The sequence below is a fragment of the Crocodylus porosus genome, unplaced genomic scaffold (assembly GCF_001723895.1).
Source record: "Crocodylus porosus isolate Cpor-Errol unplaced genomic scaffold, CroPor_comp1, whole genome shotgun sequence".
Lineage (NCBI taxonomy): Eukaryota > Metazoa > Chordata > Crocodylia > Crocodylidae > Crocodylus > Crocodylus porosus.
Window position 1 is genome coordinate 50,294,982 of NW_017728906.1, and position 25,056 is coordinate 50,320,037.

The 25,056-nt window shown below is 42.1% G+C and overlaps 1 protein-coding gene across 1 annotated transcript in view; it reads left to right on the forward strand.

Moving 5' to 3' along the window:
- The window catches only part of CFAP47 (cilia and flagella associated protein 47), a 734,432-nt gene that overhangs the window by 413,992 nt on the left and 295,384 nt on the right, over positions 1–25,056 (forward strand). Inside the window, exon 50 of the mRNA XM_019528459.1 lies at positions 17,225–17,359. Coding sequence (XP_019384004.1) covers positions 17,225–17,359 — 135 coding nt within the window. The remainder of the gene's footprint in view (positions 1–17,224; positions 17,360–25,056) is intronic.

Sequence of the window (25,056 nt, forward strand, 5' to 3'; positions counted from 1 at the left end):
GAGCCCCCAAGGTCTGGAGCAGCCTGCCATCGGAGGTGATCCTATGACCTCAGCTGACTTCCTGCCCTTTGGGTGGGGGGGCTGGACTTGATAATCTTCCGAGGTCCCTTCCAGCCCTAATGTCTATGAAGTCCATACAAACACATTTTTGAGAACATCTCTAAATTAGTCCCTTGCGTTTCTGTAGTATCTCATGGCACCATATATTTACAATTCAAGTTCAGAAAATTTCTGCTTTTTAAAAATCTAATGTAAAAAAAAGGCCATTGTATATCAAACCTCCAATATAAATACCAACTTCAGGATACATAATCTGATACATATGAAAAACCAGCCACACTCAACCCTTGCCTTTGGTGTTCTCTACAGTTACAAATGGAAGGACTTAAGTGCCTCCCTATACTTTGTCTAGTAGAGCTCTTAACAAGCATTTTTAACTTATATGTATAGGTTTTCCTCCATTGCTTATGAGAAATATTTTACTAAATTTAAATTTCCTACTCTTCACCGATGTTGACCCTAGTGCCAATCGATAAAAGTTGGGAAATAGCGGAATTGTTTTTGTTCTGACACCTATGGCTGCTATCAGTTCTGTAGAGATAGTGCACATGTTATAGGAACCAGTCTTTCTCAATTTCTTTGTCAACATCTTTGTTTTGAACCTAAAGTGTAGGCCAGTGGTCTCCAACCTTTTTAAGCAAGAGATCACCTTTGGCATTTAAAAGCAACCCAAGATCTACCATGCACCACTGCCACCTTGCCCCTTGCTTAGAAGTTAAGTCTGTGGGGAGGGAAGGAAGGGGCAGATTGAGGCCTAGGGAGAAAATATTATTTGACGGTGCACCTCCGCAGCAGGTAAGTCCCACCTGGCTGGGGCCCCACTCAACTTGCTCCTGCTTCTGTGGCACTGTCCCTCACTATGGGGGCCTTGACATAGCTTCTGTCCCTTCCCTCCCCCACAGGCTGACCTGCTGGGCTGGGGCACACACGTGCATGCAGGTGGGCACTGAGCCCCCCACCCCTGCCTCAGATCAACTCCAAGAGGCTCCGAGATCTACCAGTGGATTGAGATCCATTGGTTGGTAACCACTGCTCTAGGGCCTGCAAAGACTTATGCATGTGCATTAACTTGATGTGTGCATATTGTTCCACTAAAATTTGATTTAAATTTAATAACTCATTCACCTAGGCTAGGGCCAAACATTCAAAAAGCCTAAGCCTGAATTGATTCAATCTTTGCAGGTTAGTCTAAGCTGCAAAGCTTGAACGAATTTGGAGGTGGATACACATTCCCTTTTCATTCTAGAAATTCAGGCACATGCCTGTAGTGGCTCAGGCTAGAAGCTGGGGTGGGAGGTGGCACTAGAGCAGCCTTCCCTTCCCTTCCGCAATGCTAAGAGGGTGGGGGGGGCATGGTCTGGCCTCAGCAGAACCCTCTGATTAGGGAGGTCCCCCCCCCCCCCAAACCTGAGCAGCCCAGCAGGAAGTTGATAACACAGTGTTTATCACCCCTAACTCAGTGTTATCAGCCCATTAAGAAAACAAAAGCTTTTCTCATTAGTTCAAGCACTTCTTAAACAACTTTTTCCAAGGAAGGAATGGAGGGACTTTACCAGCTACCTGTTGATTAGCTCCAAAAATCCCTAAGCCGATGCTGTGCTGTCTGCCTTTGTCCTGTCTCCCACAACATGGACTGTAGCCAGCATGTGATATGTTAGCTAATGCTGAGAGGTGTCTATGTAAGGCAGAGGGGAGGGCGAATCCCTACTTCAGCAGGGAGTGTTGAGGGGGAATCGGAGGAAGCCAAGCAGGTGCCCTGTACCTGCAGTCTCTGCTGGAGCTGCAGCCAGGGAGTAGATGGGAGGGGCCAGCCCTGCTGTGGACCCATCCCAGAGAGCATGCCAAGATGTCTGATTTAACTGAAACCAGATAGGGGTCTGGGGCAGACCTTGCATAAACCAGTTTGAACCAAATCAGTTAAATCTGATACTGTATTCAGCCAGGTTTATCACAAACTGGTTTCAGCCATTTTTTAATTGGCTTATGTGCACTGAATATCTGTTCTGTTAAAGGTTAGGTAACTTTGGATATCCTTATTCTGCTATCACCAAAGGATGAAAGGGAGAGATAAGTGGTTGGGTCCTTTTCTGAAATGTAAGAAACAATTTTTCTGAGTTGTAAAAGGTGGAGGAACCCCCACTGTTCAGTCTGGTTTTTTTTTTTCCACCTTCCCTCCCCAGTACAGGGCAGAGTAGAAAACAGTATGCAATGGTTATAAGCCATCAAGTTGCACTGCAGTGTAATTACTACCTAGATAGTTAGGCTTGTTGATAGACTTTAGAAGTAGCAAGTTAAAATAACTGTCAATGATTTAATATCATTGTGCACTAAACACTAGGATGTCATAGTAAGATAGCAGAATGTTCTGCTGTCTGCCTTAATTAAAAAACAACATGGCTCATTTTTCCTCTTGGGGGAAGTACTTTTCTTCAGAAGGCTGTACACATTTTAAAAAGTGGTTCTGACTTAAGTGTTAACTCTCTAGTTGTAGATAGCAATTTTAGATACTATTGGAATGCCACGATAATGATCAGCTCTGAAAAGCATAGTTACGGAAAAGGAAGTGCAAAACAAGAGCAAAACAACATTTTTTCCTTCCATTATTAGCAGTATGCTTCTTCCTTGTGCTGTGCATAACCTCACAATACTAGAATACTAGTAGAGTTGAATGCTTTGTCTGAGACCCACAATGAGCTGTAGATCCCTCCCCGCCTCAGTTCCTTTGCATTAACCTCAGCAGTGAAGACAGAACCATCAACAGTTTCTCTTTGCTTTGCCTTATGTCTTAACTAGCCAAGAAACTGGAGACTGTATAACCATTTAGTGACAATGTATTACTTTTTAAAGAAAGCTTATAACTATTTATTGTATTGGAGCTGATTTTATAGCCAATTTTCCCAGCCATTTTGCATGGACTGGCATTTCTTGCATTTTATAGGACTTGCATTTCCTGCAAAAAATTAGCATTATGGCAATCCATTTTAGACAAGTTTATTAAAGTCTTATTTGAATCCAAATCCCAGGTCAGGTTTTTTTTTAATATAGCTCCAACAGGTCTCCTAATGTATGTAGCATAGCACCCCTTCTCTTCTGCACCTGAGAAAAATAAGCCTTGCTTTTTATTTCAAATGGGAAAATTTACATTTGCAAATGCCCCCAAATAGTCATGTCTGCAAATGAGCAGGTCTAGAACCTGCACTTACTTGAAATCTTTTTATGTAAATTAAATACAATATATCTAATCAGATTTTAAGATGTTTCCATTTAATGTGTATTTAATAGCACATGAACTTCTAACAAAAAATAATCTGGATGTCATATATGGTATCCAGTAGTTGCACTATAGAGTTCTTTTGCCAATGTTACAACAATATTAAAAGATAAAAATACATTTTATGGTCTCTTATTCAAGGATTCCCTGCTGCAACTTCCATGAACAATGGGAGATATCCATTACTGGTAGGATGCTCTGAAATACCAAAATTAATTCAGACCTGTAATATAGATTCTGTAGGTAGTGCTGTTAGTAGTGAAGATTACCCAGCACTTCCTATTTGAGAACTTGTTTTCTGTAGCTTATGAGCCCAATGCAAACTGTTCAAGGTGAATTGTCCTATGCTTTGTGCTTTCTAAAGAAGATATTCTTATACATGTTGGCTTGAGAACCTGTAGTGCAGGGGTGGACAAAATGCGGCCTGGGGCCCGGATGCGGCCCGCCAGGCCATTCTATCCGGCTTTTTCACATGTTACACTTAAGATGTCTTAACTACAATTAAAACTCAAATGTTCATGTGTTCAAGCAGTAAAACATGTGCCAAGGGCAATAGTATCCTAGCAAAGTTATACCTTTTCTTGTAACGAGCATCTCCAGAATGTATCATGTAACATGTTTGGCTATCATCAAACTATTCCATGGAGTTAATACAAGTTCAAGATTCTGGTGCAATGCCAAGGCTGGGACTGACAGTTGGCTGATCATCAGTCCCAGCCCTGGCATTTTACCAGAGCCAGTTCAGGATTCTGGCATAGTGCTGGACCTGGGACTGCCAGTCAGCTGGCATCACCAGGCTAGACAGTGATGTCCACCCAGCAGAGGAACAGGTTCTGGATGTGGTAGTTGTACGTCCTCGTGGGTGAACATGATAGCTGCTGTGCCTGGTACTAGGCTCAGTTTTGGAAGGGGAGAGGGGAGCACAGCTGGCTCCAACCCTGTCCAGAGTAGGCTGAGATTATAGTAAGCATTACCATAATACTGGTGAGAACATATGGCATGATAATGCTTGCTATGATCTCAGACAGAACATATGCTAAGTGTTCCCTGTGACAAGGCCCTTTCTTTTTTGCTTTTGATGTTACTTGGCTTTCAACCAGACTTTGTGGAAGAAGAGAAGTCAAGGAAGTATAGGAATAGAAGACACAGTCTCATAGTTAAGATAGCTGAAAACTTCCCTGGAGAACTTAATTCTCTCTCTGCATCCACCACAGAGACTTACTGGGCAACTTCCTTTCAAAATGCTTATTTTGTGTTTCTCATTTTGTGGGCACCCAACTCAAGATGTCCCAAGAAATGCTGAGAGCCGAGAGCATCTAAGGTCAGCTGTAGCTGTGCTTTGTACATACAAAGTGCTGTAAAATACAAAGTACTTGAAAAATCAGTCCCAAATTGGGTACCCTAATTCCAAAATTAGTTGATACTTTTTGACAATTACAGCTTTATTTTCTGTTTCTCAGTTCCTTCTATATAGAGTGTCAGGAGTGGGTAGTTATTTGGACCTGAGGGCCACATAGGGAGTTTTGATGATTTGTTGTGGGCCAGGCCAGCACCCCTGACTGCCCCCCCTCCCCCCTGTCTCCCACCACAGCTTGCTAAAACTCCCTATGTGGGATGGGGCCGCAGGCAGGGAGCAGTGTTCATGAGCAAGATGGGTGGGTGAGGCCGAGTGGGGTCAAGGGGCAGTCCCTGCTCTGTGGCAGAGTGTGGGGGCTGCACGTGGTGGGGAGCAGGGGGGGTTGCATATGTGGGACAGGACCTGCATAGACACTAGGTCCCAGGAGCCTGCCAGTGGTAAGCGGATGGAAGAAGGGGAAGGAGGCATGTGCAGCAGAGCTTACCTGGGCAGTGCAGTCTGTGGCTGTCCCTGCAGTGCTCTGCATGGGGCCAAGCCCAGCCTTCATGCACTTCAGCCCATGCCTGCTGGCCCAACTCTGGCCAACATGCACAACTTACTGGCAGGGCTGCTTCTGATGTGGCTGCAGCTGCTCCAGTGCTGCTTGGCTCCCTTTGCCTCCTCCTGGTGCTCCTGCTGTACCACTCTGGGCCAGAAGGAAGCTCCAACTGGACAGCTCCTGCATCAATGTACAGGGCTCTGGCTCCAGCTCCCAGTTGCCTTCTACCCACCTGACGACCCATAGTGGGCTGCTCATCACGCTGGGCAGGTGGAGTGAGTGGAAGGCATGTGGGAGCTGGAGCCCCATGCACCTGACTGAAGCTTCCTTTTGGCCTGGAGTGGCACAGCCGGAATAGGAGGAGGAGCCACTTGAAGTTAGTCACTGGAGCAGTTAGTCACTGCTGTCTGAGGAATACGTCCGAGGCCTTCAAATACTGGTGCTGATTCTGCTCCTCCATGTTTATACTGCATCTCAGATAATTAGATCTATTCCCCCACTTCCAACTGGAATGATCTAACTACCTGAATATTAGGCTGTTTTGCAGTGGGAGCACTCTGAGACCCTTCTGCTAATACTTTTCTACTTTGTGCTGAATAATTAAAGATTCAGTTCAGCCAAGAGACAGAGAATAAAAAAATCCATGTTTCTGTACCTTGATGGTTTCCTATGAGTGGGAAAATCCTTGATTCCCAGCCTGAATTACTGCCCGAATTACTGTTTACATATTTTGTCTCACAAAGTCATTGGCTAAGATACTTCATAGTCATTGAATATGGACTGGAAATCATGAATCTCTGCCCTCAAGGTGAGTGCCCTAACAATTTGTCTAGAGAGTTATAGGCAAAGTCTCTCTTTCCTGGATCAGCACGTATTTAAATATTGCATAGAACTTAGAGTAGTAGATTGGAGGAGTGCTACTTACTGAGCCTTTGTACAACAGATTGGGGAGCACTGTTACTGTTTTGAAAGGCAATAGTGGCTGCTTGTTGTGCAGAGACTGATCAGTGGGGCATGATTTGAGCATACTGTAACAAGGACCCAGTAGCTTCTGTTACTTGAAGGTATAGATAGGCAGAGACTCATACATAGCAAGTGTCTATTGCAGGGTTAGCTGTTCAGCAATAGTACAATAGGGCAGAGCCTTGCTTAAGTAGTAGGGACATTGCTAAGGCAGCAAGGGGTAGCAGCAGTAAGCTTCCCTGAAGGCCATCTGGTCATCAGGGCCAAAATGGAAACCCCTGGTGGCTAGAGAGTCAACTGACAGGAAGGGGTCAGGTTTAGGCGCATAAAGCCAGTGCCTGAGCCCAGGTAAGCAGTCAGGCTCTGCAGGCAGCAGAGAAATGAGCTCTTGCCCAGGAAGACTGAAGAGGAATGTTTGGCTGACAGCTGAACTTCTCTGGCAAGGTGCTGATGGCCTTCTGTGGGATACAACCCAGGCTAGGGGGAAGTTTTGTTGTACCGCCAGTGAGCAGGTGTTGATATTTGGACGTGGTGTTGGGGATAGTTTCATTATAGTCAGTGGGATTATTCTTTACACCAGCAGATTAGGTTGGGACTATCAGGGATGATGGAAGTCCCAGCGGTGCCCAAGCAGGGTGGAGACAGGGCCAGGGGGCTCAGTGCCAAAGTAGGTGTGACAAGGGATGGAACTCAAAAGTCAGGTCCAGTGGGTCTGGGCTAGAAGGCTCTGAGAGAAAAGGAGCAAAGGCGAGAAGGCTGAGGCCCCAACAAGGGAGAGTGATTGAACAATGATATCTTTGAGGTATGCGCGTGGCTGCAGGGTAGGTCAGAAGCCATAAAATTAGACCTTAGGGCTACAGATGCCCTTGCCCATCCAGCACCTGAGGGGCATGGTTGGTAAACAGAGGGGTTTAAGACGGATTGGCCATCCAGAAGGACGTACAAGGGCTCACTCAGGAACCCTAGGGCAACCTCCTTTTTCACAAACCAACTCATTACATCATGGCATGACAGCCCAGGGAAAAGGGAAGGGAGCCCAGAGAAAAGGGAAGGGAGCCCAGAGAGCTGGAGTGAGCATAGGGCATCACAGCCACCCTTGGGGCCAGGCACAATACTTACTAGATAGAACTTCTCATATGCCAATGAATATGCCTAGTTTATGGTTTCTGACAAAGCATCAGGGCTTGAGTTGTTTGTGTGGTCAGAAGTACAAACTTTTAGATACCTGGAGAGGTTTATCACTGAAAAATAAAATAAGGGGCCTGTAGAAGAGGTTTTGAGGAATATAATTTTTATTATAGGTGCTTAAAGTGAGAATTAGGTGAGGCTTGGACACCTCTTGTAGCTCAAGCTGAAAGTACTATAATGTGAACCTCATGTAGAAGTCCAGGAAGAAACTATAAATTGTGTATTCAGTTTAGGAATTGGTTGCTGTACACTAGATGAAAGCACACGTTGAATGATGAAGGAAAGAAAAGATATATTGAATAACTATACAGAGGGTAAGCATTGTCAATTCCTTAGAGAGAAAAAAATGCTATGAAATCGTGTAACTAAAAATTGTATCATAATTCATGTGCATGGGCAACATCAGCTCAAGCATTTTCTTACTTTTGAATACTTGACTTTGCAACCTCAATGTTGTTTTAACATAGGTTTTTTATGTAATTTTTGGATACAGCATATATTTTATACCTGATGAGAAGTGCTGTTTGCCATATAAATTGTTGTACTAGCATCCTTTTTAGTAAATGTACTATGAAATAACATCCTACATGAGATAACAATGGTAAAATTACTTTTTTTTTGCTTTCCAGCTTGGAAGTTTAATATCTTTGTGCTAAAAGGGAGCCCAGTTCTAAAGTCAGTTCTTTCCGCTTCAGTGCTTTCTTAAAAGATCCCTTTGGAAATGTTACCAGATAGAAAAACAGTTATATATGCCAAATGATTTTTGGTTTATATTTTATTTTAATGTTGAAATAAGACTTAATCAGTTCATACAATGTTCTGGCTCCAGTTTGCAGTCTCCTGTGATCCATTTTCTAAATAATAGATCAGTTTCCATTTAAATTTTATAAATCAACTTACAAATATTACTGTCTAAAGTATTAAGTAATTATTTTTATAGACCAAAGTCAATATTATATTTTTCCTTTAAGTTCCCTTTAAAGTGTCTCCAGAAAAGACCAAAAACTGTACAGGAAATATACCCCAGGCTATGACACTTGAAATTCCTTCTGTGAATATGGCATTTGATCTATTCATCTTCCCCCAGAAGAAGAATGATATCTTCCAGGAGTTGTTGGAGGCTCTGTGGTGGCAGATGATAAACATTTCCCTTTCCCCCTTAACTGGTTGTACCAAACAGTATAGTCTGCAGCTCAGTATTTCCTAAACAGATGACCATTTATTACACATCCAGAATTTTCACTTACAGTTTACAAATTGGATATATTTTCATCTCAATGTGCTGATAAAGGAATTCTTTGAAGGAATTGCAATAATGACTTGGGCTGTTGCATTAGACCAGGAAGTTATGCACTGTTATCACAACTAGTAGCCAGTGAATTGCTCAGTTTGAGGTATGGTGTTGCCAGTGCAGTTTTAATGGTAAGAAACAAAGTACTTGTCTGTTTTTAAAGAATCATTGTTTTTTTTAGAATAATATAATGGAAAGTTGCTGTATCAGTATGTAGGCTGTAGTAGGACACATCATTTATATTTCACGCTAATACCATAGGGTGCCTGTTGATGTGCGGGAATGCTAATTAATTAATTGATTAATCAAGCTAATTAGCAGACTCCAGAAGCCTCTACATCTCATGTATTCAGTGCCCCCTGGCTTTAATATGGTGGTGAGAGTGCTTTAACAAACATTCTTCCAATGAGCTTTAGTTAAAGTGCCTCTGCTGCCATTTTGAAGTGCAGAATGCTGAATACACAAGACTCTGCAGGTCCTTTTAATTAGAGTGGCTCCAAGAGCTCCTTTAATTAAAGCTCTCCACCCTTCTCCCTCCCCTCCCCCCACCCCTCACTGCACAGGTAAAGATGCCCATCATGTCATGGAGGCATTTCAAGAAAAGGTTATTTTGGGGGTTCACCAAGTGGCATACATGGATATTCTCTCAAATTAGGTTTAGTTTTGTGGTGTTTGGTCTCTAACTGTATTTATTGCAAAACTGTGTTCAGGTTTATCGTCCTTATAACCACACATGTTACAGTATTTGACAGAAATGTAATTTTGATGTAACTTTATATTTCAGCTAAGATTGTTAGTAATGCTATGATTAAGTTGAAGAGCCCATAGTTGTTCACAGCTAGAAGTCAATGGCTGAGAAGTAGCATTTGACTTGGCTTATGTATTGGTCCTTCAGGTAGACAGACTAAGAGGGAGGGGAAGCCTAAGTCTGGCCAGATAATGAGATACTTACATTTTAAGAAAAATAGGATACTTAGCTTTTCAAACTATCATATAGGAGAAGCAGTCTATTGGATTAATGAAATTATATGTCTAAAAGGGTACAAGATTATAGTCTGATAAATATGCACCTTCAGGGTCAGGAAGTTACTGGCATAGTGTGAGCCTCCCCTCCCACCTCAATAAATGAAGGGGAAATACAGGTTAGTAGGCTGGCAAAGGTACTTAAGTCTTTCTGGAAAACATGGCTGGACCTTCAGTCTTACTAGGTACAAGGAAGGGGCAGAGTTCCACAGCCAAGCATGCTGGATAAGGCAAGCTGAGATGGGGATGCAGGGATGTCTGGGGGTAAATCAGAGCGAGAGGTTGCATTTTAGACTGTTGAAGCTGGCCAAGGAGTACATCTTTGGATTTAAGGTGTAGGGTAAGAATAGGTCAATGCTCTGGTATTTTCTTGTGTTTGTTTACTCTTATATCTGTTTGTAGATCAGCATATGGTACTGGTTTATTTTATGTATGTTCTGTTTTTATAATAAATCTTCTTGTCATTTGTCTCTTTATTGGCTGCCTATGGAAGGAGTGACTTCTGGGCAGGTGGTATTCCATGCTAACCTTCTCCATGGAGATGGGGAGCTATAGTTTCTTTTTTCATAGCCCAAAAATGAGGGACCACTTAGGTTCAGGAGAGATCCCTAACTGTAGCTGCACGTAAGGGTAGAGGAACTGAGGTGCTGGTATAGAGAGCTATCTCAGGGCATCCTCAATCTGTCCCTTGGGGCACATGGCAGCAGAGTAGAGGGAAACACAGGGCTCCAGAGGTCTCCTGTCAACAGGTTTGTGATGTATAGTACCATATTTACCCAAATTCTTGACGACCCTGAATTTAAGATGACCCCCTTCCCCACCAGTTCTTAGATTCTAGACATGGAAAATGTATAAGTTTATTTTAATTTTCCATGTCTAGAATCTAGTTATGGAGGGTTTTCTTAAATTCATCTTCTTCACCACTGCCACAGGGAAGGTAGTGGCAGGAAAAGTAGTGGTGGGGGTGGACAGGCACCCTCCCACTGGCTACTTGCCCTCCTTCGTGCCTGCCTCTGCCCCACCTATCCTTTCCTTACTGCTTTTCCCCTGCTGCCACTTGTCCCCCTCTGGTGCCTGTCTCCCCCTTTACTTTTGCAGGTGCTCTGACTCTCCTTCTGGGGCATGGAGCATTCAGCTACGTCAGGTAATAGCAGTGGCTTCAGCTCTAGGCTCCAGCTTGAGTTGAGGCCACAGCTGCAGCCACAGCCTCAGCTGCTGCTTGCCCCTGCACTGTGGGCCCTCTCTCCTGCACCCTTTCCCCACACTCCCTTCCCCTGCTCCCCTTGTTCCATGCATCGTTCCTTACACACACCTTCCTCATGCTCCCCCCTGCACTGGGCATGCCCTTCTGCTGTGTTCCCTCTGTACTGTGTACCCATTCCCCCTGCAACTCTCTCTGCTACACATACCCCACACCTGTTGCATGAGTCATCCTGGTGCCACCCAGAGCCATAGCAGGTGCTTGGCCCATACTCACGTTTTAGATTAGGGTTCCTTCCCTCCCATGCTGAATGGCAGGGGTGGGGAACCTCATCTTAGATACGAGTAAATACATTACTAGTAATGACGTTTTGACTAAGAGACCTTCTTTAGAAATGAACTACCAAGGACAGGAAGGCCTTGTAAATGAGATCCTATAGCTAACTCGTTCCTTCTAAAATCAGTAAGTATATTAGAACAGTTCTGTCCTTATCTTTTTCAAGTTTGGCATATTTCTATGAAATATGTGTGTATTAAATACATGTTTTTCAACAGTTAAGTAAGAGTTGCAGTGCTGAATTTTCAAAATACTCAGCACTGGCCTCCCCGTTGCACCTTTTTAAATCAGTGGGTTTATAGGTGATTTAAAAGGGAGCAGAGAGAGTTTAATAATTGATGCATGCATACATACCAACGTGACTTAGGATAAGCCAGACTGGAGCATACAGACTTACAGATCCATGATGTGGTGGCAGCCATCTTGTGAGCTAAGTCCATGTAACTAATGTGACTTAAGATAATACAATGTAGAGGTGTATTATCTTATGCTGTATTTAAGTTGACTCTGCTGCATATATGTGTGTCCACTCTGACAGTTAAGTCAACTTAAAAAAGTTAAGTTGGCTTAACTGTCAGAAAGTTAGTACATGTATACACACGCAGTAAGTGCACTGGGAAGTCCCACAATACAATTTTAATATTTTATAATTCTTAATTCATTTTTTCATGTTGTTAGGGCATAAAACTCAAGAAAATCACTTTAACAGGAAGATAAGTTAATGGATCCCTATGGAGTAAAAACACAAACATATGTTCATGGGAGAGTGTATGAAGAGGGGGGAAAAAATCTTGTGATGAATATTTTAGCATTTGTACAAGTTTCCTAAAACTTGTTACTTTTTGGTGGTGATTTTGCCATCACCAGTTTCCTCCTGTTCTTCAATATTTCCTTTTAAATTTTTCTTAAGCCCTCCAATTTTTATTGGGAGATCCTGGGGTCAGAAAAACTGGTGTGGAAAAAAAGCAGGGTGCATAAGGTATGAATCAGTATAAGATATGAAATCATTCCTTCAGCTTTTTTGAATCCTTTCAATAAGTTGAAATTGTTATTGAAGCATAGATATCAGAGTGATATATTATATTTAAGTGATTCAAATGCCCTGCATTGAAGCAATGTCACTCCTGTTTTTTATTCCTGATTATTACGTCTTCAAGGAGTGTGATCTTCCTTTTAGCAACAGCATTCCATTGGGCACTTTGGTCTTTTATTACCTAGCATGCATTATGACCTGTAATTCTTTTTTCAGTTTCACTGCACTCTGGGCTGCTAGTCCAATTTTGTAACTGAGACCTAATTTCTTTGTTTTTGGATGCATAATCTTGGTTGTACTCAAGCATCTTCAAAAGGCTCCACCTTACCAAGAGATGCACAATTTAATGTGTCCCCATCATTATTTAGCTTACAACCAATTTTCATTATTTGCAACTTTTCAGTGATGCTTATGATTTCTTCTAGTTTTTGATAAAGATATTGAATAGCTTTGTGTAACAGAGAGCCTGGGGCTCCCTGCCTTGTTAGAGATAAAAACAGCCCAGGCAGGGCACACTGTAGGCTAGGCAGGATGCAACAGCTGCAGGTTGCCAGGACAACAGGCCAATGGAGGAATTAGTAGGTATCTGCAGGCAGCTGGCTGACAGGAAGTGGGCAGGGCCCTGGGACCATATAAGGCTGAGGTTTCAGTGGACAAGTTATGCTATCCCTGGCAGCCCCAAGGGAAGGATCTCCTGCCAAGGAGAGCCACCCAGGGATGCTAGGTCAATTACTTTGGTGCCCGTGGGAACGGTGAGGCCCCAGGAGCTCACAAGGACTCCAGGCTGGGAGGTATGCCATATTAGTGAAGGTTTTCCCTCTTAAATGGGTGGAAGGCTGTTTCCCTTTTAGGCTGTGTTATAGCTCACGGGCTTATGTTTATGTTCTGTTTACCCTGGCTGTTTGGGTTGGGACTATAGGGATGGTTAATGGAGATCCCATTCATGCCTATGAGCTACTGTTGAGTCCAAAGAGAGGCAGAGTGCAAGGCTGCAGAGCCATACAGGGGCCAGGGGCCCAGTGACTGGAAGGGATGAACTGGAGCTAGGACCGGAAAGCCAAGTCTGATATGGTAGGCCTGGGCTAGAAGGCCTAGCCAAGAGTAATGGAGCAGAGGCCTATGAGGCTGAAGTCTTGACAGGAGAACAATGATTTTTGCAACACCCATGAGGCTTGGGGCATGCTGTAAGGGGGAACTGGAGCCACACAATTATCCCCTAACGGTTTGGGTGCCCTGTAGGGCACAGTCGACTTGAGTGGTCCAGTGAGAGGGCAGTTAGACTGGGGTCATGAGAAGGCCTATGGGAAGCCTCCCTATTATTATTATCTCCTTCCATCAAGGTGTGGCAGGTGAGATGCATACCTTAACATAAAAATACATACCTGAATAGAAACATCCCTCATATAATATTGATTCCTCATTATGATTTTTTTGTGCTCTATTAGGTACACATATTTTAATTATTTTAATAAATTAATTGCAGTATTGTTGTTTAATTCCTGTCTAACTGTGGGATCATTTCAGCCTTTCCACAATTTTCTGGGTATCCATATCAGTTTAATTTTCTTGTAGTTATGTGGTTGTACCATTTACTTGTATAATTCCAAAACTCTGGCTCTCTTACTGTCTTCCAACCCCCACCAGTTTACTGGAATTCCCCAAATAGGAAGGCTTTGTTAAAAATCAGTACTTAATGATTCAGGGAGTTGCTCTTCCAATTCTTTTAATACTCATTGATGCAAGTAATCTAGTTCTGTTAGTTTAAAGAGGTTCACTGTTGCTATGTATTGTACCCCATTTACATAGAACAGAAAGTATGAATAATCAAAATATGAATGTGTAATTATATTTCATTCCATGCAGAATATGAAACTTCACATTTGAATCATGACAGGCAATGTTTTAGTGCTGTTTATCTGATGCTAGATCTTATGCAACTGTTAAGTTTCATTTACAGAGTTCCTTCTTATTGTCCATAATGTTTGTGCAGAATTAGAGGTTAAAAGGTTATTTTTGATATCTTTAGTTTCCCTTATCAACTATCCAGTTTTCCTCTCGATTTGTACTCAGTACTGTCTATGCTTCCTCATTTTTACATTTTATATATGTATTCCAAATTGTATAGGTATATGGATTGTAGTATGTCTTTCACAAACCCCTTAAGCCATGATGGTTATTTAATTGAAGATGTGTCTTTGGTAATGGACTATATAGTTGTGTAATAACAATGTTGTAGCCATGATCATCAAGAAATTATAAAATAGACAAGGATTTCTTAGAATGACAGCTTTTACTGAACCAACTGTGTAGTTGGGAATATCCTCCAACAATTGTTCTTTACTATGCAGTGGCTAGCTTGTTCTGGCCATACCTGACAAAGAATGGCTTGTAGTCAAAAGCTTGTGCAACTCTGCTCCAGCTACACAGTTTGTCCAATAAAAGGAATTACCCTGAGGAATCCTTGCTACTTTTGGTATTTATTTGTGTGTAACAATAAATTCTGAATTACTTGGGGTCAAGTAATAAAACCTTTCTTAAACAGATCTTTTCTCTTCCCTCCATGAGTTTTGCACATAACTATTGACAATTTTAGATACATGAATACTTGTTCATAAAATAAGGGTCTCTCTCCACTTTTTTGCTCTGTAATATACTTCTGTTGACCAAAACTACACTGGCGTTTTGTCCTGAGACTTAATACCAAGTTGTGACTCTTCAGTGCCTATCTCAAGATCATTTCAATTATTTGTTTAGTTGATATTTATTTTATTTGTTTTCCTTTATTTGTGGCTGGGTGTTTTAGATTCCCCTAGAGAATGAACTGTTACGTTTGTAATTTCACATACTGAAATTAAAAAGAAATATGGTTCCTTCATTTAGGATGCATGTCTATTTTCATTTTTATTGTTTTCAATTTTGGTTCATTATAGATGTGCTACTCAGATGCTGCTTGGTGCAGAAATGCACCACCCCCCCGCCTCCAAAAAAAACAAACAACAAAAAACCAGAACCACAAACCCCAAATAAACAACAAAAAACAACCATAGTAGTTTAAGTTGATGTGCACACTTAACATGAAAAGGCTGGAAGTAGCTTGTATTACTGTAAAACATTTTTGATTGTTCAGCATGTGGAAGTTGTCATATGCTATGCCACTTAAGTAATAGAATAGGCCAAAACACAGAAGGGAAAATAACAGCTATTTCACTACAGGAGTCATTTGAGTACTGCCGACTCATTACATTCATTTATTCAGATGACCGTCTAACAACATTAAATGCAATGGAAAAGTCATTGTTCATTAAATCTTATTTCAAATGGAACTAAATGAGAATGCTGCAGGGTTTAGAATACAAGGACAGTCTTTTGGGGAATGAAGTGATGAGGAGGAACAAAGTTTAAAGCTTAATGACAGTAAGTTGTTCCCACATACAGTATGGGAAGGAGCAAAGTGCAGTTGATAGTCATTTTTGCTAACTCAGAGTGCAGAAATTCCGATACCTCTGAGAACTTGGCTACTGTCAGGAGAGTTGGCTAAAGGCATGTTGATTCAGTTGACCTGGCTCACATGTTTAAAAACAAATCCGAAAATATACCATAGAGTGGTGATGGGCAAAAGCCTTTTCATAAAAATGTTCTGATATTTTTTTAATTGCACCAATTTTCCCAATGTTTCATGAAATCAAACATAAGCAAAGTTGAGTAAAAACAAATTTCTCTATGAATATTTTGTCCATCTGTGCAAATCACAAAATGATTAATAAGATGTAATTGGAAAAGCTCCCTGTGGGAACATTCTCCAAAAACACTTAAAATATTATGCAGTAAAATGTCTCTTCATGTAGTATCATTAAATAAGCTGAACTCCAACAAAATAAATGTCATGAACAGTACAATTAGCAAGAATTAAACCATCTTTTTACAAAACTTCATGCCATATGTTGGTTGATAGCTTAAGTCAAAAGCTGAAAAAACTGTACCATATCAAAAAGTGCAACTCAATAGATTTGTTTCAGTTTTGAGTGAACTTAATGAAATATTGAGCATGACCAAAATCAATTAGTAATGGAATATATTTATTTCAAGAAGATATGTTGATTACACTGCTTAGTTAGAGGCACTGAAATGTAAGGAAAAGTAGGATTCTTTCCAAACTTATGCTTTAAATGTTTAGGTTTGCCATTGGTACAATATAGTGGAGTTTATACTTGAATATCATTCTCTATTGTTAGCCTAAAAGTTGCTTTTTCTTGTGTAATAAGTGAACATATATTTATAATCTCTGGATATTTAATAGTTACTAGGTATTTTATTGCAATTTATGTACAATACTAAAACTGCATGATAGGAAAACTTGTAAGCCAGTTAGATTTGTTAGGCCACAGCAGCAAGACCAGAATACTATGAGCTATGATTAAAAAAACCCTGAAAAAACCAACACTCTGAATTATACCTAAAATAACTTCGGAAATAAATTACTAGAATTATCATAGGCAGACAAGGTTCTTTGGGTGAATCGGCTCTCTTTTATTAGACCAACTTAACTTTTAAGCTGGTCTAATAAAAGAGAGCCGATTCACCCAAAGAACCTTGTCTGCTTATGTCCTTAAACTAACACAGCTACAACCTACACCTCTGTAAAATTCTCATACATATTTGATAATTTTCTAAAAACCAGTTTAGCTATATTGCTTATCACTGGTCTCTAATTATTTCATGTAAGCTGCTAAAAGAATTATCCCTCTTGGGATATTGAAATTTTGAAATGGGGATCATTTTCTTGAACTCACAAAAGATGCATTTTCTTTTGCAGTCAATTTATAATTGGAGAGCTGACACCTAGATTTAGGTTTTAACTCATATTTTGAGTTCAGAGCTGAGGCAACGGTCATGTGAGCCTGGCAGTCCATTTTATAAAACTAATGCCCCGGTTAATATAACATCTGGTACATATTTGTTTTAGGTGTAATTTCATTTGCTGCTGAAGTTGAAGAACAACAGCAGTCTCAACATAACTCACCGGAGAAGACAGATGGTGAACAGGGCCTTCAGAAATTGTCAACAGAGACATTGCAAACTGTTGATACAGCAAACACTGGTATGTGTATTATTGTGGATAATTTCATTATCAGTCTGTATAAATTTCTATCATCATTCATTTTTAAATGAAATGCATCTTTTATATGCCAAGCCACATGCCTGTGAATAATACATAGCCAAATGGGTTTTTTGCATGTGTCCAAGAATTTATCCATTGTCGATTCTTAAAAAAACTGTAGTTTTAAGTTTTGTCATTCATTTGGTTTTTGATTTTCATGCTTTTTGCAACACTTAGTGGTGCAGAATCCGGACTTTTTCAAGACTGTAGATAACAAGGTTAGCTTAAATGCAACAGAAATAATCTAACAGACATATACTGTTTTTTAAAAATATACTTCTATTAACATCAGACCAGGTAGCATCAATGTTTTGGAACAACAAAGCAAATAGTCACTGAAATTTACTTGGACAGAGTTCACAGAATATGGAATCTGCCTCTAAAAAAAATTGCAGGTTGTCTTTGGAGTTTTGCCAGTAGAAGTCCTGTTCTTAGAAATCTGCAGGTGCTGTTGATACCAAACCAGATCTTGTAAGAAAAGAGAATCCATAAGTATTGTGCATATCTGGGGGGACAAGGAGGCGGGAGGGAACAGGAGGTTGATCATATAGATACATAGAAGTACAGCTGCAACTATCTTTACCTGGTAATAACTCCAATTAATGCTCAGTATAGTTGAAAATTTCTGTTAACTTAAATGTTTTCCAGAAATGTAGGCACATAGAATTGGAAGGAACATCAATTTATTGAGCACAGTTAAAATAACCTACATTATAATTATTATAATATTATTAGCTATTTTGTATCAATACTGAGATCTTTTTTGTAAAATTGGTTATATAATATACAGATGCTTCAAATACATTGTAAATATAGGTCCCAGCTCCTATCTTCTGTTTGTAGCTACTCTGAGATAGGCAAGCTAATGAACAGTAAGCATCTTTCATTTAATTGAAAGTTTTTGCATTCGCCATCTCAAATGAGAATAGCATTTTAGTATTGCATTATAATCGTAACGAAAAAAAAATTCTGTGGCAGAGCCTTAACAAACTTCCTCATCTTTATGGTGCAGTCCAAATGGTGTCCTGTGCTATGCAGAAACACAGTTGCTGCTTGATGTAGTATGGCGAGTCTCTTTCTTTTGGTGCTTTTTGCTTCCTTGAAAGAAAAGAGACAAACAGGCCATGATAAGCTAAGAGAAGTTAAGACAGGAGCACCACTGAAACTCAGAGATGAGAGAGAATTTGCTGCTTTCTTCATTTAGAGGCAGTAGCATAACTAAGGGTAGGTGACTGGGGCACAAGCCGGGGGTGCTCAGTATAGTTGAGATCCAGAACGGAGGCAGGGGGCTCAGGGCCCCAGTCAGACAGAGTGGAATGGAGGGAGGACACAAGTTCCTTCATTGTGGGAGATAACAATGCCACAAGCCTTCCCTGGCCCTACAGCCAAAATAAGGTCCTTGCACTGTTGTTCGGCACATAAATTTGCAGCAGCCATGGGACCAGGTGAAGGTAACCTGGCTGTTGGTAGTGACACCTTACCTCTTACTGTATTGTTTCTACTCCACTCCGGGTGCCCAGAGCCTTGAGCCTGCTGCCTCCATTCTGACACTACATAGTGCAAACCTTATCAGGTATAAGCCTGCTGCCCAAGGCACAAACTCAACCAGTTTCACTTATTTGTGCATAGTGATTTATAGTTTTTCCGGTCATAGTGATATAGGAGGTGCAAGAGCACCCTATCCAGTGCTTGCCAAAATTTAGGTATTCATTGCTGTCACCTTTCACTGGTTTATCATCAGGGATCTTGGTTTCCTCTGATGGAAAAAAAATAAAATACATTTTCAGATTTTAAAAAAGTAACCCAAAATCCTCATTTTTCCACAACTAAAATGAAACATCATTATATGCATATCTATATAGATATTAATGGCATTCCATTTTAATCACGGAAAAATGTGGATTTTTGGGTTACTTTTTTGATTTGAAAATTGAGGATTTTTTTTTTATCGGCAAAAATCAGGATTTCTGCTGATCATCTTCATGAAGAGCCCTTATTGCATCTTCAGTTCATGAATGTGTAAACTTTTAATAGCTGTGCAGTAGTGTGGCCATTATTTTTGTTCCTGTGGAGGGGACTCTTGGAACATCATCAAAACATGATTTTAATGTTAAGTTTTAAAATGGTCTTTAAGTTATTCATAAAGGAATCTTTATCTTAGCTGATCCTCAAAGGAGACATTGGCCACATGCAGGCTTTTTTTTTCTACCAATAGACCCTATGAGGGTACAAATGTTCATCCCAATTCTCCTGGGTGAAACAAGCCCCTTCCAGGCTTTAAAATCAACACTTAACCTTTAAGCGTCCATATAGAGATTCTTATGTGAGCCTTCCAATGGGTACAGTGAGTTCAACTGGCCAGGTGTCCATCACCGCCCCAGAGCTAGAATATATATATTTTTAAATTTATTTCCCTGTGTGGTGTTCTCTCTCTCCTCACTTCCCAAGTCTCTTTTTCTTAGGTTTTATGTACTTTTTTGTAGTTCTCTTCTGTACGTTCCATATGTCCTAAGTATGTATCAATCATCTTTTACAGTAGTTTTTCCTGTCATCAGTATTCTGCTGTCTCAGGACTGCTACCACATCTTCTTTTAACTTTTTCATTGACATGGCTCATACAGAGGTCACTCTAAACTGCCCTGCTTGCTCTGCTTTAATGGTGTTTAGTTGCATAGGTGCTGACTTGTATTTTTACCGGGGGGAAGGAGGCGGGCAAGATGATGGACTTGTGCCCTCCACCACCAGCCCCTCAGTGTGTGGGGAATGGGGTGGGTGTGTGGGGAACGGGGGTGTGGGACATGGGGGTAGGAGAGGGTACAGGCAATGTGGCAGGGTTTTTAATCATAGCACATGTCTCCCGAGGATTCTTATATCCACAGCAGGGCTGCAGGGAGCAGGGCTCCATCCAAGCTGGACCAGCTCCGGGCAGGAGCTGCCTCCATGGCCCAGCTGGAAGGACCTAGCACAGGAGGAAGCACCATTCCACCATGGCAGCCAAGGTGAGGTGCCCCCTGCATGCCTGGCAGTAGCATGGGGCACAACTCTGTGCCAACACCACTGTTCAACCTCACCTTGGCAGGCATTGGTCCCACCTGTTGGGCTGTGGAGCTGGTCCGGCCACGCTGAAGCCTTGCACCCCACTGTGGGTGCAAAAAACTTGGGGGGGCATATGCCCCCCTGCCATGATGTTTTGCTCCCCCACCCCTCTCTGCTGCATCACCTCTGTTCCCTTCCCCCCATCCCTTAGATTTGGAGGAGAGCAGCTCCTGCAGCTCTCTCTGGACATTACATGGCTGCCAAGTGCACATGTGTGTGCACATGCACATGGTGCTCCATGCCTCCAGTTGCCCTCCCTGTTCCCCCTAGCCCCAAGCAGCCCCTCCCAGGCTGGAACTCTTCCAGCCTGCAAGGGGAAGCCTGTGGCTTCCTGTGTTTTTCTCCCTTCTTGAGGTTTGGGCCCTGACAGTCCTCTTCCCCAGTTGGGCCAGAGTCCTTTGGTCCCCAAATACTCAGTGCCTATGGTTAGTTATGTCAAGTCAAAATGGAGCAAAGGGAGTTCTAGGGATTCCTCAGGCAGCACTAGAGGATGGGGTGGGTGAATTGGAGCCCTCCCACCTCAGGAGAGCTCCAATTCACTTGTTCCACCATCCAACGGGGGCTAAAAATCCCCCAAACCGAACTCCCTCTGCTCCTTTTCCCCCCTTGCATTCTGAAAAAAGGAATAGGCTGGCAGGCAGCACAGACAGAAGTTAGAGAAGGTGCTTTGTTTTGTAACATATTCATGTGAATCTTCATGCCATATGGGTTCAGAATTTCACCTGATCGGCAACTTTTTAAAACTGTCTGTAGCCACGCGCTTGCATTTGGTACCAGCTGTAAACCACTTTCTGTGGCCAGATCGGGTAAAATTTGTCACTTCTGTCTGCACCCGTATTTCCCTTAAAGTTACAAGAAAAGTTAAGTATTTATTAAAGACACCGGTTTTAAATAATAGTATTCCTAAAATTCTTCATTTATTTATAATTGAAATGTTAAATTTTTTGTTTTTATATAAAGAGGAAGATGGAGAGAAGGACAGCTTTTGGAGGACTTAACATATCAGATACGTTTCTTTCACATCCAGAAAAAAGGAATATTTTCAAGTTTCTTAACAAGGTGGTGGTTTCTGGCTGTTGGAAAATACATTCTTGTTTTGTGTTTGCCTTTTAAACAAATACATCTTAAGCTTAAAATATATATTCTCTTACCCACAATTAAAATTCCTAACAAACTCTGGGTGAAAAATTAACTAATTAGCTCCACAGCAAAATGTCACTGTCTATATGTGTGCCAGCATTAAGGCACAGTAAATTAACTCTACCATAAGACAGTGGAGTAATTACATGCACTGAAATGCACATGTAGATGGTAACAGAAGCTGGCTGGGGCATGAGGGTGCTAAAATTTGGGGGCTGACTGCTGCCTAGCCCACCACTTTTTAGCACCCTCATGCTCCAGTATGCCCTTCTACTGCCTGATGCTACCACCAGGAGCCTGGGGCTGACCCTCTGGTCCCCCTGCCAGCCTGGGGCTGCTCTGCTCTGGCTCAAACTGCTGCAGTCCTGCGCTGTAACAGGTTAGGTGCCTGAGGACCATTGTAACTCTCCCTACAGGCCACCTCATTCCTGCTAGGCTCTCTCTCCCAGCCCATTCTCTTATGATCTCACCTTGTTTTCCACCTACCACATGCTCCCTTCTCCCATGGTTGACTCCCCCAACCTCGCTTGCCTTAAGGGATTAGGTCATGACATCTAGCCACCCCCATAGTAATGCCCATGCCTTGCTGACAGTATGCAACATCATATTCAGTGGGAAACCTGTCTCAAAAGCCACCTAAGGCCTTTACTCCCTTGTTGGGGCCTTAGCTTTCCCAACTTCTCCCCTTCTTCTCTGCTTGGTCCCTTAGCCACAGCCCACTGTTCTGGACCTGGATTCTGGACTCCAGCTCTTGACTGCCTAATCTGGCTTTGTCTTTGGCCTGTTCTCAGCAATACAGTTGCTGAGCCTGGTTTAGCTCCTGGGCTCCCTTGGCCCTCGTCCCCGTCCTTTTTGTGGACTAGACCCCCTTGCCCAGGCTAGGCTTGCTTTCTTTCTTTTTCTCTCTGGGCTTTAAACTCCCATCTGGGCCTAAGCTGATGGTATGTCCTAAATCAAGGCCTCCTAGCAAGCTATAAACACTGGCGTGATCCTAGCACTTCTTTGGGGGGAGTTGGAGGGGGACGGTAAGGCCCCTATGCATCTCTCAAGGCCTCTCACCATGGGTTAAACTCCCAGGGGCCCCCCAGGCACTTTGCCATGGCATCTGCTCACTCCTCTTTTAGCCACTCCAAAACCGCCAATTATCAAACTGGCTGTAACACAAGTCCTTTGCCTTGGGGCTGTATAACTAATCTTAGCCTTCATTGCAAGAAACTTGATCCTGTTTCTTTAAGTACCAGGCTCCATCCCTGATAGCCTTTAAGGAAAAAGTCCCCAACCAGTTTCTCTGACAAAGTTCTTGCCCTTAAAGAAGCCATTCCACTTTCCAGTAACAGGGCAGGGGTTCCCTGTTACACAGGTGCACCAGCGGGCTCTGGTGCAAACTGCACTGGAGTTTATCTTGTCATCTTAATGGCATGTGTAGTTGCACCAACTGTAACCATAACTCATATCCGTAGGTAGCATGCAAATACTATTGCAACATCACATAAAATAAATCACGTAGAGAATTATAACAAAATAGAAGTTATTAAACAGTATTGCAGTCTGGAATTGGACCTGGCAGTGATAAATTCAGGTTTATAAGTAAGATCTATGTTCTTTACTTGAAACTATTTTCTGCCTGTTCCTGGTTAGAAAAATCATGAATTTCCTACAATTTTTAATTAGTTTGAATGCCACCTCATAAAAGAAGTAACTAAATAGAAATACACAACTTATTTTAAAACACCATATATTTAAAAGGACAAATAAACATTCATTCAGATGAACCAAAAAAGAAGGTGGACTTAAAATGAGCAAGTGTAAAAATGTAAAACACATTCTCCATTTACAGGTACTGCATGCATTATTACAAATTGAACAAAAATGGTCTGTCTTGCAAGCATGAGACAAAATGCTTAAATAGACAAATAAATAATAGAGTTGCAGAGCCAAAATATAAAAATAGTTCTTAGCAGGGAAAAAAAAATTTAAGAGGCTTTGGCAAGGCAAAAAGATATGTTCAGATGGGATTTGAAAATAGGTGGAGCGACTGTAAATTAACTGTTGAAGACTGCAAGTGATATAGATAAGACCAGAACAGCAAAAATGAAGAGATTATATAAAGAAATAGAGGGAAAGCCATTACTAGGTGAGCAAAAAGAAAGTGAAGAAAGGAAAATAGTGAGGCAGCTGGAACAATTCACTGGAGAGTTTTTAAACAAAAAAGACAGTGGTTTGCATCTGCACCCAAAAAATGAATGAAAAGTGAAAAAGTTAGTACAGGACAGTGCAGTACATACAGTACAGGGTAGTCATGCTATTTTATATGTCATGGAGCCATGGGATAATTAGAATACAAGGCAGTTGAGGGGAAAGAGATTTAATGGCGGGGGTCTACTGCAGACTACCCAGCCAAAGGAAAGAGCTAGACCAGGAATTCTTAAGTCAGCTTACGGAGGTAGTTAGGTCAAAGGACTTGATCATCATGGGTGACCTTGACCTGAACTTTCAAGACATCTGCTGGAAAGAGCAGTCAGCGAGCAGTCAGCCAGGTCTGACCACTCACGTAGGTTTCTAGCCAGAATGTAGGACCTCCATCTAACCAGTCCCACCAGGGAGATGCCTTGTTGGACCTGGTGCTGGCCACCGGCGACGACCCAGTGAGGGGGCTGCAGGTGCTCGACCATTTGGGCGACAGCAATCATCGCTTGCTGGAATTCACCATCCAGCGCAAGGTGGCAAAGGCCTGCTGCAAGGTAGCAGCCCTAGATTTCAGGAGGGCAGACTTCAATGAGCTAAGGAGAATAGTCGGGGAAGCACTGAGGTCCCGGATGGGAGGGGAGCCAGGTGTCCAAGAAGAGTGGTTACTCCTCAAGGAGACGATCCTCCAAGCCCAAAGGGAGTTAATCCCAACACGGATCAAAGGGAGCAGGAGGGCACAAAAGCTCCCATGGCTTACCAAAAGCATCTGGGGGACTGTGGTGTCGACACCTACACAGTCAAATGGGTCACCAACTGGCTGAGGGGCTGTACCCAGAGAGTGGTAGTGGATGGGTCATTTTCGACCTGGAGGGATGTGGGCAGTGGGGTTCTGCAGGGCTCGGTCCTCGAGGCCGCACTGTTCAACAACTTCATCAGTGACTTGGACGAGGGGGTAAAAAGCACCCTGCTCAAATTTGCTGATGACACTAAGATGTGGGGGGATGTGGGCACGCTAGAAGGGAGGAATAGGCTGCAATTGGACCTAGACAGGTTACAGGGATGGGCAGATGAGAATAGGATGGGATTCAACACTGATAAGTGCAAAGTGATGCACCTGGGGAGAAAGAACTAGCACCATACCTACAGGCTGGGGAACTCCCTTCTTGTCAGTGCAGAGGCAGAAAAGGATCTTGGAGTCATCATTGATGAACAGA